Source organism: Oscarella lobularis, chromosome 1, assembly GCF_947507565.1.
Source record: "Oscarella lobularis chromosome 1, ooOscLobu1.1, whole genome shotgun sequence".
NCBI classification, from domain to species: Eukaryota; Metazoa; Porifera; class Homoscleromorpha; order Homosclerophorida; family Oscarellidae; genus Oscarella; species Oscarella lobularis.
In genome coordinates this window covers 744,675-757,438 of record NC_089175.1, presented here as the reverse complement: position 1 = coordinate 757,438, position 12,764 = coordinate 744,675, and the positions used below count along the sequence as shown (strand labels likewise).

Here is a 12,764-nt window from a genome sequence, read left to right as displayed (position 1 = left end):
GTCGCAGCGCCGCTGTAGCTACCATCTGCTTATTAAAGAGTTTGGCCGGGCACCGTTGACTATAAGAAGAGCGATTTCGTCGTCGATAAATTTATTGATGACTTGAGTCAACGAGCCCTTCAACAGAAACTTCGTGGTAGGGGCTTCTGACTCCTAAACAATGGCCGAAGACCTACTATTCGTTATTCAGATTGTCGACCCCAAACCGTCTCACTATATATAGCCAGATACTGATAAATGAAAATATTGAAAGCAAATAGGACCGCGTGACTCCTTTCTCTGAAGCGCGCTGTTCTCTTTGACCGCGTACATATATATGTCGGCCGGATATCGCCCTTGTCCGCGCCTGCAATCATCAAGTTTCATCTCTAGTGAGCCCCGCTGGTCTCGACCGATTGGGAACGGGCAACTGAGTTGCAAGCGAGCTTACCAGTGACTACCGTGACGTTCTACTGTACGGGCAAACACGGAGGTCTTGGAGGAAACGCGGAACGAGTTACAGCGTTCTATACACGTGACTAGCAGCCGGGCACGCGCAGAACATTGACGAATACTCGAACAGTTTCGCGTCGTCCTGGCCAGAGACTGAAACACCGGAAGGGTCGAGACGATTTGTTCTGCTGCTCAGAGCGTCGTCAAGTTGGGCTACCGGATTTTCGTCCGGGTTTTCTTCACGGCACCCCGCGAATGCTCGAAGTCGATGAATTTCGATAACGTAGTGGAGAAAACCCGAATAGCGTCTATTTCCGTGTCTTCAATCAACGGTCTCTGATGACTGGAGTTTGATGGGTTAGCAGCGTTAATTGTCGGGCCTATTTGTGAGCTTATTCAGTTATGTAGATCGAGACAGTCATTTATCCCCAACGTATCCCCAAACCGCGTGATGGACCTTTAGGGGTTCGATCCTGCTCTTGGCTATATTGCGCGCGCATCTTTTAATTATGTAGATCGAGACAGTGAGCGGGTCATTTATCCCCAACGTATCCCCAAACCGCGCGATCGACATTTAGGGGTTCGATCCTGCTCTTGGCTATATTGCGCGCATCTTTGCCGAAAGCACTTACCCGCGCCTACCGTCGTCGCGTTTCATCTCTGGTGCATGGGCGCTGGTCTCAACCGCGATTGGGAACGGGCAACTGAAGTGCAATTAAGGGAGCTTGACTAAAAATCAGCTACCGTGACGCGTTCTACTGTACGTCGTGCCAATCCCACTGGCAGTCATGACCAAGCAGATAGGATTCATCATCAAAGGTGAGAACACACGAAGGTCCTATTTCCGCATACTGGTGGCGAGGATGCCTAGACTAGAAGCCAAATACACTCAGAACAATAACTGTTTTTGGCTTTTTGCAGGACGCACGGGTCTGCGCATCGTTCTAGTCTTGCTCCTTTGGTCGACAGCTTTGAAGAGTTCCAATGTCTCAACGCCGGCGACACCACCACCAACGACAATGTCTCTGCAACGCACAACTGCAACGCCAACGTTGCCCGGTGAAAGTTCGTTGCCTTGGACAATCTATAGCATTTCTGAATAGTGTCTCTGCGCGTTATTCTCTCTAGCTCCGACTGCTTCTCCGCGCAACGTTAGCGGTGCGGTCATCACATACAATTCGTCTGTCTCGTCAGTTCTTCTCACCTGGGAGCCGCCTCCGTTTTCCCACGTCAACGGCATTCTCATTGGCTACACCATCTACTATCAGCGAATTGACGAGAACGAGACGAATCCGTCGGTGGTGTACGTCAATGAAACCAAATACATCTTGTTTGTTGAACCTTTTGAAGACTATAACATAACTGTAGCAGCTCGAACGAGTGCAGGAGAAGGACCTAAAGGGCCCAGTCCACCCTTGAAAATAAACAGCGCGAAGGGCTGTAAGTTCTTCTATGTATGGTGAAGCCAAAATAATGTTCCTATTTAGTGCCGGACGTTCCGGTCAATGTAACGGTTATGACGAACGGTTCGTTTGCTTTGTTGGTGTCCTGGAAGCCTCCTATGAAGCCCAATGGAGTCATCGTTGGTTACAGAGTGTTGGCCTGCCATTTGGAATCATGTCATAGCAGCGTCACTACTGATGGAACGACTACATTTGTCATCTTTGAAGATCTGCGTGCTTTTACGCTGTACCAAGTCTTTGTCTTTGCAAGGACGAGTGCAGGAGAAGGCTTGTCCAGCTGCAGCAGCACCTATACGGAACAGTCAGGTAAAAGAAACGAAATGACGCGCATTTTAGTGGTGAAATGTAATCTTTTGTTCAGCTCCAAGCGCTCCTCCTCAGAATGTCTCTGTTCTTGTCTCGAATTCGACTAGTTTGTACGTATCGTGGGTCCCGCCTCCCGATAGCCATCTCAATGGCATCATTGTGTACTACACGGTTGTGTATGCTACGGTCATGACTAATCATTCCCAGCTGGTTCCCGGTGAAATGCTCTCACTTACTCTTACCGGATTGAATGAGTTTACTCGTTACAACGTCAGCGTCAGTGCTTTTACCGTGGCTATTGGTCCGGAAAGTTCGCCAATAACCGTGACCACTGACGAAGACGGTTAGAGTGCTTCTTTCTTTTTGATTTATGCTTATTGTTTTTTCACAGCGCCTAGTCAACCGCCGACTAATTTAACAGTCACCCCTATTGATCCTTGTTTTAACTATTGGGAAAATTGCGGTCTGAGCAAACTTCAGGTCAAGTGGGATCCTCCTCCTGCGGAAGATCGCAACGGAATTATCATTCTTTATGAAATTTACTATATTGGAGCAGAGTTTGATACGGAACTTCATACAGCTAATGTGAGCGGGAACATTTCTTCAATGACGCTAACTGACCTGGAAGAGTACGTAATTTATGACGTCAGAATCCGGGCTTTCACCGAAGTCGGTCCCAGCTCTTTCTCTTTGGATCAGTCTGTTAGAACGTATGCAGGTTAGTACAGTAAATGGTTCAAAAAACAATAGATCATTGAAGAAATTTTTTAGCGGCGCCTGCAAGTCCTACAGTTCTTTCTATCCAGAATGTCAGTTCAAATTCCAACATTGACGGTCTGGCTGGTCTCAAAGTGACTTGGTCTCTTTCTCCAAGGAATGTCAATGGATTGTTTGTGGGAATAGATATTGAATTTTATTGTTCTTCCAATGGCTACTATAACGGTTTTGGGCCAGAAGGATATGCTCAAATGATGTGTGGCTGCGACTATCACAACGAAATGCATTTTTTGAAGAACGAAACTGAGTTTGTGATAACCAACTTGACAAGGTTCAAATCCTTACCCTTGTCATCTTGCTTATTTGAGACTTGTTTTTTTAGTTACTCATGGTACGACGTTACTGTTCGCGCGGTATCTCAAGTTGAACCAGGAGGAAGACGATACTACAGTGATTGGAATCCAAATATCGTCTTGACAGCAGAAGACAGTAAGGCGAACTCTGATTTGTTATTACTAATATTTTATGTTTTAATAAAAATAGGACCAACTGGTGCTCCTCGGAATTTTTCCGTTGTTGGAACCATTGGAAGAAAGGAGCTTCTAATAACTTGGACCGAACTGCTGTGTACTCTGATCAACGGACTGTTGGAGAAGTACGTCATTTACTATCAAAGAGAGAGCGGGCTCGCAGTGCCAAGTGATGTCCAAAATGTGACTGCATCTCCAAGTTCTACGGTACAACTAATTCTCAACTGATAATCGTAATCTAACTCGCTTAGTAGAATTACACTTTGTCAAACTTGGAGTCTTTTGGCGAGTATTCAGTGTGGATGCAGGCTTTCACAGGTGCAGGAGGAGGTCCTCTTACTCCAATTGTCCGAGCTAAAGGTAAGACGTCTTTTACCGCTACACGGCTACGTTGGTGTATTTTCAGTTTGCGGATGTTATTTACCGGGTTCGGTGAGCGAAAATTGTGACCTGACGACGGGCCAATGCTTGTGCCGCGACGGCGCCGAAGGACAAAATTGTGATACGTGCATTCTATCGCAAAAACCATTCGTTAATATAAGCGAATGTCTTGGTACGATAGTCACAACCGGTTTTTCATTTGACTGCAATCAGAAAATTTCATTTTAGGTCCTGAGTTTCCACCTCAAAATATTACGGCCACCGTCTTATCTTCTACTACCATTCTGATAGAGTGGTCTCCTTTGAACAATTTCAACGTTTCTAGCTACAACATATATTATCGGGCGGATGGAGAGTCGCTGCGAAGACGATACGACGTTGATGACGTCAATGCGTACAACGCAACGCTGAGAGGTCTTAGTCCTTATACCTACTACACGATCACAATGGATGCGGCTACCGGAGAAGACTTGAGTCCCGAAGGACCGGATCCTCCTCTGAGAGTTCGGACGGAAGAGGACGGTCAGATAAATATTTCACATTTTTGTTCTTTCAGGCAATATTGACCTTGTAGTTCCTAAAGCACCACGTCTGTTGTCAGTTTCCCGGTACCGTGACGGCTGGAGTCCGGCTTATCTTATCGTTCGTTGGGCAACTCTCTCTATTGGGGATCGAAATGGGGTGATCACTGCTTATGAGATTAACTACGTAGGAGATGAATTCGATACCGATCCGCATTCTGTCAATGTCAGCGGAAGCGTTACTTCTTTGATTCTATCTGGCCTGGAGGAGTACGTAGTTTATGACGTCAAAGTTCGAGCCTATACTAGAGTTGGCTCGAGTCCTTTCTCTACAATTCTTTCTGCAAGGACTCACGCAGGTTTGTAGATGAAAAATATTTGTCATTCTTTTAAAATTGTTCTATAGCTCGTCCTGCAAGTCCGGTAATTCTTTCTATCCAGAACGTCAGTTCAAGTTCAAGCATTGACGGTCTGGCTGGTCTCAAAGTGACTTGGTCTAACCCGTCTCCAAGGGATGTCAATGGATTGTTTGGGGGAATACGAATTACTTTCTATTGTTCTTCCGACGGCTACTACAATAGTAACCTTTTCAGCAGTTACGAAGAGGCACATATTCAAATGATGTGTGACTGCGATTATCATTACGAAATGAATTTCTTGAAGAACGGAACTGAGTTTGTGATCACCAACTTGACAAGGTTCTAATCTTTACCTCCTCTACTTGATGCTCTTAGGACTTGCTTCTAGTTACTCGTGGTACGACGTTATTGTTCAAGCAGTATCTCAAGATGGATCAGGAGGAATACGATACTCAAGCGATTGGACGTTTGATGTCGTTTTGACAGCAGAAGACAGTAAGGCAACTCTGTACAAGTATCGGTACATTTTATTTAATAAAACTAGAACCAACTGGCGTTCCTCGGAATTTGTCCGTTGTTGGAACCGTTGGAAGAAAGGAGCTTCTAATATCTTGGATCGAACTTCTGTGCACTCTGATCAACGGGGTGTTGGAGAAGTACGTTATTTACTATCGAAGAGAGACCGGGCCAGCAGCGCCAAGTGATGTCCAAAATGTGACTGCATCTCCACGTTCTACGGTACGACTAATTCTCGACTAATAATCGTAATCTTACTCACTTTGTAGAATTACACTTTGTCAAAGTTGAAGTCTTTTGGCGAGTATTCAGTGTGGATGCAAGCATTCACAGGTGCGGGAGGAGGTCCTCTTACTCCCGTAGTCAGAGCGCGGACAACTGGAGGTAAAACGTCTCTGAATTTACCGCTACTCGCGGCTAAGTTGGAGTGTTTTCAGTTTGCGAATGTTATTTACCGGGTTCGGTGAGCGAAAATTGTAACCTGACGACAGGCCAATGTTTGTGCCGCGACGGCGCCGAAGGACAAAATTGTGACACGTGCATTCTATCACAATTCGCCAGTATACCCGAATGTCTCGGTACGATAGTCGAACCAGGTTCGTTTGATCGCAATCAGAGAATTCTATTTTAGTTCCTGAGTTTCCACCTCAAAATATTACGGCCACCGTCTTATCTTCTACTGCCGTTCTGGTAGAGTGGTCTTCTTTGAATGATTTCAACGTTTCTGGCTACAACATATACTATCGGGCAGACGGGGAATCGCTGCGAAGACGATACGACGTCGATGACGTCGATGCGTTCAACGCAACGCTGACAGGTCTTCGTCCTTTTACCAACTACACGATCACAATGGATGCGGCTACCGAAGAAGGCTTGAGTCCGGAGGGACCGGATCCTCCTCTGAGAGTTCGGACGGAAGAGGACGGTCAGATAGATAATTCACATTTGCTTTGTTCTTTCATGATTGACCTTCTCGTAGTTCCTAAAGCACCGCGTCTGTTGTCAGTTTTCCGGGGCTGTCACGGCTGCAGACCGGCTCGGCTTGTCGTTCAGTGGGCAACTTTCTCTGTCGCGGATCGGAATGGAGTGATCACTGCTTATGAGATTAACTACGTAGGAGATGATTTCGATACCGATCCGCATTCTGTCAATGTCAGCGGAAACGTTACTTCTTTGACTCTATCTGGCCTGGAGGAGTACGTAGTTTATGACGTCAAAGTTTGAGCCTATACAAGCGTTGGTCCGGGTCCTTTCTCTGCAATTCTTTCTGCAAGGACTCACGCAGGTTTGTAAAGAATGTTTGTCATATATAATTTTGAGTTGAAATCTTTTAGCCCGTCCTGCAAGCCCGGTAATTCTTTCTATTCAGAATGTCAGTTTAAGCATTGACGGTCTGGCCGGTCTCAAAGTGACTTGGTCTAACCCGCCTCCAAGGGATGTGAACGGATTGTTTGTGGGAATACGCATTGAATACCGATGTTCTTCCGACGGCTACTATAACAGTTTTAGCAACGAAGAAGCACATATCCAAATGATGTGTGGCTGTGATTATTATTACGACGTCGCTTCTGTGCAAAACGAAACAGAATTTGTGATCACCAACTTGACAAGGTTCTAATCTTTAATTACCTCCTCTCCTTGATGCTCTCAGGACTTGTTTTCTAGTTACTCGTGGTACGACGTGTTTGTTTTCGCTGTATCTCAAGACGGACCAGGAGGAAGAAAGTACTACAGCGATTGGAATGCAAATATCGTCTTGACAGCAGAAGACAGTAAGGCGAACTCTGATTTGTTATTACTAATATTTATGTTTTAATAAAAATAGGACCAACTTGTGCTCCTCGGAATTTGTCCGTTGTTGGAACCATTGGAAGAAAGGAGCTTCTACTAACTTGGACCGAAATGCTGTGTACTCTGATCAACGGAGTGTTGGAGAAGTACGTCATTTACTATCAAAGAGAGAGCGGGCTCGCAGTGCCAAGTGATGTCCAAAATGTGACTGCATCTCCAAGTTCTACGGTACGACTAATTCTCAACTGATAATCGTAATCTAACTCGCTTAGTAGAATTACACTTTGTCAAACTTGGAGTCTTTTGGCGAGTATTCAGTGTGGATGCAGGCATTCACGGGTGCGGGAGGAGGTCCTCTTACTCCCGTTTTCAAAGCGCGGACAACTAGAGGTAAAGCGTCTCTTATAGTTACACGCAGCTAAGTTGAAGTGTAAAGAAAGGAAGTACGCGTACAAACTGTCGGCGATTTTTGTGTAGGTCCGGACGAGAGCCCTATCGATATTGCGGTTAAGTCTCTACCTAACAAGGAAGCTCTTATAGTTTGGAAGGCACCTGATCTGTTTGACCCGAACGGAAAAATTACGAACTACAAAGTAGCTGTCGAGATTGAAAGCAGCTTAGGTCAGTGGGTTTTAGCACAAGAAATCGACACCGTCGCACCGCAGACGAACGCGACAGTGAGAAATCTTTTCTCTGGACGAAAGTATCGAATACGAGTTAGCGCGGCAACGACGATTGGCTTCGGGCCACCGTCAGACCCCTACGAATTCACCACTCCGGAAGACGGTAAGAGGAGCTCATCATAGTTTGATGATTTTTTTGCAGTTATCGTTTATTACAGTTCCCGACGAGCCACCGTCCAACGTTTCGCTGGCTCACGCTACAAAAAGCAGCGTAAGGATTTCTTGGGAAGCGATACCTAGAGATAGTCGCAACGGCATTCTTCTCGACTACGTCGTCACGTACGTCGCTCAGAAGGGCGGCGAAGCTGAGAAAACAGTAACGGTGCGCGGAACGGAGACGTCGGCTACGCTTAGCGGTCTTTTACCGTACACGTTTTACATTGTCGAAGTGAGCGGGCGAACGAACAAGAGTCTCGGACCGTTCAGTGACGATCTCATAGTGCGAACCAGCGAAGACGGTAAAGAATATTTTAAATTCTAAAGATTTGATCGGTATTTCTTCGTGTAGTTCCTGGTCCTCCTTCATTGGGACGGGCTGATCCTGTGAGCTCGACGGCGATCTCTCTGAGCTGGACGGCACCGTCGGAACCTCGCGGCGAGATTTTGGACTATCGCATTTTTGTCTTTACATCGTCAAATCGTCGTCGACGCAATTTGGCATCCTTGGTCTCGGTTGCCAACGTCACGGTTCAAAGAGACAAAAGTACCATCATCATAACAAACCTTACGGAAGGAACGAACTATTCGATCTACATGCGAGCACGAACGTCGCAGGGACTAGGCGAGAAGACCGCTCTCGCTCACGTCGTGACTCTGAAGCAAAGTTAGTAAATAATGTGCATTGGTTTTCATTATTTGAATAGTTTTTTAGTTCCTGGAGCTCCACGAGGACTGACAGCAAAGTCAGGTACACCGGAAAGAATTTCAGTGTCGTGGCTAGCTCCGTCCGCTGGCAAGATCTCGCGCTACGTAATAGTCTACAGCGCAGATGATCAGGAAAGAAAGAAGCTAAACGCGACGACGAGAAATGAGTCTTACGAACTCGATCGTTTGTCTCCGTACACTTACTATCGGATTGAAGTGAAGGCCGAAGGCGGAAATGCAAGTGCCGTCACATTTGCCTATACACTCGAAGGAAGTACGTGTATAGAAGATGGAGTACGATTATTTATTTTTTTCTCTGTCACGCAGCTCCTGGTCCGCTTGGATCGTTTCGAATTCCTGACGTCGGCGCATCGTCCGTCCTTCTCGAATGGGAACCGCCTAGATTCCCAAACGGTCGGATTGCTTATTCGTATCGCATTACTGAAACGGCAACGGGATGGACAACAGACGTGGATCTGCGTCCGGACGAACTCGGCTTGCCGGATGGCCGATTCTTTCGATGGAGAGTCGCCGATTTGACGGGATACACAGAATATCAGTTGTCCATGCGAGCCTTCAACATTCTCTACGATCACCAAGGTCCTACGTCAGACTTACTTGTCATCCGCACCAATCAAGGAAGTAGGAACTAATAACGAGGTTTATTATTTATGATTTGATTGGGTTTTTAGAGCCGGGTCCACCTGATGTCGTTCGGGTCGATGCGACGAGACGAGCGAGTCTACTCGTCTCGTGGTCTCCGCCGAAGAAACCCAACGGCATTATCACCGAGTACGAGATCACCAAGCAGTGGAAAAACGTAACAGGAACGCCAAAAATATTCGCAATCATTCACCAGAACAATCCAATGGCACGATTTCAAGAAGTAGAAGGACTCGAATATCCGGCACAGTATTCCGTCATTATTCGAGCAAGGACGATCTCAGGAAAGGGAGCCGGCAGCGATCCGATCCTAATGTTCACGAAATTTGTAGATCCCGATGATAGAACACCGCGCAAAGTCACTCATTGGAATCTTACGTCGACGTCGGTGACTTTGAATTGGGAACGACCGTTAAGAACATCGCATCCGAATCTGCTGAACTATACACTTACTGTTCAACAAATATTCGGATCTATCTACTTCTTTACGCAAGTTAATGAGACGATTGCAAGTGTGGAAAATTTGACGCCGAATACGCTTTTCCTGGCTAAGCTGGTTGCTGGTTACGCGGACGGGTCGCTCGGAGACACATCTGACCTTCATTATTTTCAGACGCTTTCATCTGGTAAGCTAATTTTGAAAACGTTTTATTTGATTGTGAAAATCGTTGTTAGCTCCATCGTCCCCTCCGCGAAATTTCACTGTTAGTCGAACGAACGAAAGCTCGACGCTTCTTCTGAGTTGGATTTCGCCTTTGGAATCTGACTTGAACGGCGTGTTGTGCGGCTACGTCGCGCGGTACTGGCCGCTCAACAGTCCCAATGACAAAAGATCTGATATAAAGATTGACGCTGAAAATCACGAAGAGCCGCTTAAAGAACTAACGCCGTATACCATGTATCACGTAGAAATCGCGGCAAAAACGTGTAACGTCGACGAGGAAGGTCCTTTCGCTTCTGGAAGAAACAAAACTGGAGAAGGAGGTTTGTCGCAATAATTCTTTATTTTTATTTCTTTAATTATCGATTTCTTTTAAGTACCTGATAAACCACATATTAGAGAGCTTGACAGGAATTCGACGTGGATAAAACTCTCGTGGACAGTCAAGCCTAATGGACTTCTATTTCGAGTAAAAGCAAGCACATCGTCTGTTCAAGGTCACGTATACATTACTTCGAACGGGACTTCAAACGCGACTGGTGAAGCGGAATTCTTTGGTCTCGAGCCTTATCATTCTTATACCGTGCGTATTCGAGCGCATTCTGGGCGAGGAGCGGGTGCATTTGGAACTCGAAACGTTTTTACTTGCGCAGCAGGTGTGCATGTGCTCAAATGACAATTGAGTATGTTATTTAATGTCGTTTGTTCCAGCTCCCCTGTCTGCGGCTGTGATTCACACTTGCGAAGCTCTTCAGGGAAATCAAGAGGGAAATCAAGACAAAGTGAAGGCGATTCGATTAAATTACACGGACGTTTCTATGTCGGACTGGCGCGGTAAACCTCGAGGATACCGTGTCAATTTGTTCAAAGGAAACGAAACGGGCATTGGGCAAGTCTTTAAGGACGTCGGGCAATCGGTCGGTGGATCAAATACCTTGGATGTCGATGAGTCTACGATTGACTTCGACCAGTGGTACACGGTAACTATGGAAGCTGAAAATCACGCTGATTGCGGACAAACGACCGTTGGTCCAAGCAGCGATCCTTGCCGGTTCCTTATTCCGAGTACGTCTGAACCACGAGGTAAGACATGTACAACGTTGTTTTTTCCTCGCTTTTATTTATCATCATTTAGGGAGTGATGATATGTCAATGATCATTGCTGTAGCTGTTTCTGTAGCCGTACTGGTACTAATCGTACTCGTGATTGTTATCATCTGCGTGCGAAAGAGACGTCGTCAGGCAAAATTAGAAATCATGGAGATGGAGGACTTACAGAAACGCCGAAGCTTGTACGACGCCTCCGGAGGAGCTCACAGTTGGCTCATGACGTGGCCAACGTACGACGAATTCCAATTCAGCAAGGACCGACTCAAAATCGAAGACGAACTCGGCGAAGGTCAATTCGGAAAAGTCTATTCCGCCTGGGCCACGGGAATTGTCAAAGGCGAAGATAAAACGCGAGTTGCCGTAAAAACGGTGAAGCGAGGATCGTCGCAGGAAACGGCCGAAGATTTCCGAAAGGAAATGGAAATCATGATGGTCTTCGATCATCCGAACATCGTTCGTCTTCTGGGAATCTGCACGCATGACGAACCACTCTATCTCATCACGGAACTGATGAAACACGGCGATTTGAAGGACTACATTCGAAAAGCTCGTCCCAACGAAATGCATGCGCGTCCTCTTCTCTCGATCGCGCAACTGGTCGACATCGCCGCTCAGGCGGCATCCGGCGTCGCCTATCTCGCATCGCGAAGGTTTGTTCATCGCGACATCGCTGCGCGAAACTGTCTCGTCGGCGAAAGCGACAAACAATTGTCGGTGAAAATCTCCGACTTTGGAATGGCGAGAGATGTGTACGAGGAAGAGTATTATCGTCGCAGAGGCGGCGCGTTGCCGATTCGATGGATGGCACCGGAAGCGATCACCGACGGAAAATACACTGTCGAATCGGACGTCTGGTCACTGGGCGTCCTTTTATGGGAGATTTTCGTGTTTGGCTATCAGCCGTATTTTGGTCAAGGCAACGAGCAAGTAATCGACGGCATTCTTCAGGGTAGCTTGAGGTTGGAATGTCCGCCGCTGTGTCCCCGGTCTGTGTTCCAGCTGATGCTCCGTTGTTGGGAGAGGAATCCATCGGCAAGAATCAAGTCGGGCGACGTGGCCAACGCTTTGCAAAATATGAGAGATTCGGGCGACACATCTGCAAGTTATTTAGATAAGACGCCGACCCAATCAAGGTCTCCCGTTCAAGAGGATTATTCGCCGATGAGTCCCGTCTCTTCTGGTACGAAATTGGATTCCATGTGTGGAGAAGAAACTTTATTGCCTCAATCGAAAAACGCTTACTTAGATATGAGTGGCGATGTTCCTTCTGCGTCAAGCGGTCAGAAGCGTAATACGTGCGTGGAGATTCCTCAGAGAGAGCGCGAGGAGGTGGAAGAGAAGGAAAAGATATTGTCGTCTCAGGGTTCGGCTTACGCGAATGTCAGCACAGAGGATTTAGATTCGCCAGAAGCAGCGGCAGAAACTGGTTGCGAAAAAAAGCGGTGATCAACGAAAATCCGTCGTCACGGTACACCGGCGTCTCGCCGGAGCCGACAATTTACCTGTAGGCACATGCAGCAACCTTTTCATTTCACACGCATACAACTATAACAGCACGAATCACTTAGTAGGCACTACTACTGGGGCCTATACTACTGGTAGCCATTAGTAACTGCACTAAATATTTTGTCCCAAATGGTTGTAATTTTAGACAGTGAATGTGGCAACGGGCATGACTAGCGTATTATCCCTATGAAAAGAGCGTCGTAATTTGCTGTCTCGATTTCCGTCTTGTCACGTGCCTGTTCACGAGTACTGTCGTAAGAA

General features: G+C 46.6%; 2 protein-coding genes across 4 annotated transcripts; both read left to right on the top strand.

Moving 5' to 3' along the window:
• The first annotated feature begins 578 nt into the window (after nt 1-578).
• On the top strand, nt 579-6,692 carry LOC136199640 (phosphatidylinositol phosphatase PTPRQ-like). 3 transcript variants are annotated; one of them, XM_065989888.1, is made up of 23 exons: nt 579-789; nt 841-897; nt 948-1,251; nt 1,354-1,497; nt 1,561-1,872; nt 1,920-2,201; nt 2,257-2,544; nt 2,593-2,919; nt 2,973-3,249; nt 3,301-3,407; nt 3,462-3,655; nt 3,703-3,808; nt 3,855-4,001; nt 4,058-4,351; nt 4,404-4,709; nt 4,757-5,048; nt 5,098-5,204; nt 5,254-5,447; nt 5,495-5,609; nt 5,663-5,803; nt 5,857-6,150; nt 6,205-6,510; nt 6,560-6,692. In XM_065989888.1, exons 3-22 carry the CDS (start codon nt 1,221-1,223, stop codon nt 6,447-6,449), a joined length of 4,203 nt encoding a protein of 1,400 aa, XP_065845960.1. In that variant the 5' UTR covers nt 579-789; nt 841-897; nt 948-1,220; the 3' UTR covers nt 6,450-6,510; nt 6,560-6,692. The 3 variants fall into 3 exon arrangements, with proteins under 3 accessions (XP_065845960.1, XP_065845961.1, XP_065845962.1); XM_065989889.1 differs by lacking the exon at nt 841-897; XM_065989890.1 differs by having other exon boundaries at nt 841-1,251; nt 1,354-1,491.
• Nucleotides 6,564-12,720, top strand: LOC136199639 (uncharacterized). Its single transcript, XM_065989887.1, has 14 exons — nt 6,564-6,836; nt 6,891-6,997; nt 7,051-7,244; nt 7,292-7,406; nt 7,494-7,802; nt 7,858-8,157; nt 8,208-8,522; nt 8,571-8,837; nt 8,891-9,205; nt 9,256-9,852; nt 9,902-10,210; nt 10,265-10,543; nt 10,599-10,970; nt 11,023-12,720. The coding sequence occupies exons 1-14, from the start codon at nt 6,757-6,759 to the stop codon at nt 12,441-12,443; spliced, it is 4,980 nt and encodes a 1,659-aa protein (XP_065845959.1). The 5' UTR covers nt 6,564-6,756; the 3' UTR covers nt 12,444-12,720.
• Nucleotides 12,721-12,764: the final 44 nt, after the last annotated feature.

Bases quoted from the DNA above. Each gene is read 5' to 3' on its own strand.
- LOC136199640 (XM_065989889.1), top strand. From the start codon at position 1,221: ATGACCAAGCAGATAGGATTCATCATCAAAG. The intron at 4,710-4,756 runs GTTTGTAGATGA...ATTGTTCTATAG, and splicing joins TTCTGCAAGGACTCACGCAG to CTCGTCCTGCAAGTCCGGTA. The intron at 5,610-5,662 runs GTAAAACGTCTC...GAGTGTTTTCAG, and splicing joins CAGAGCGCGGACAACTGGAG to TTTGCGAATGTTATTTACCG.
- LOC136199639 (XM_065989887.1), top strand. From the start codon at position 6,757: ATGATGTGTGGCTGTGATTATTATTACGACGTCGCTTCTGTGCAAAAC. The intron at 10,544-10,598 runs GTGTGCATGTGC...CGTTTGTTCCAG, and splicing joins CGTTTTTACTTGCGCAGCAG to CTCCCCTGTCTGCGGCTGTG. The intron at 10,971-11,022 runs GTAAGACATGTA...ATCATCATTTAG, and splicing joins GAGTACGTCTGAACCACGAG to GGAGTGATGATATGTCAATG.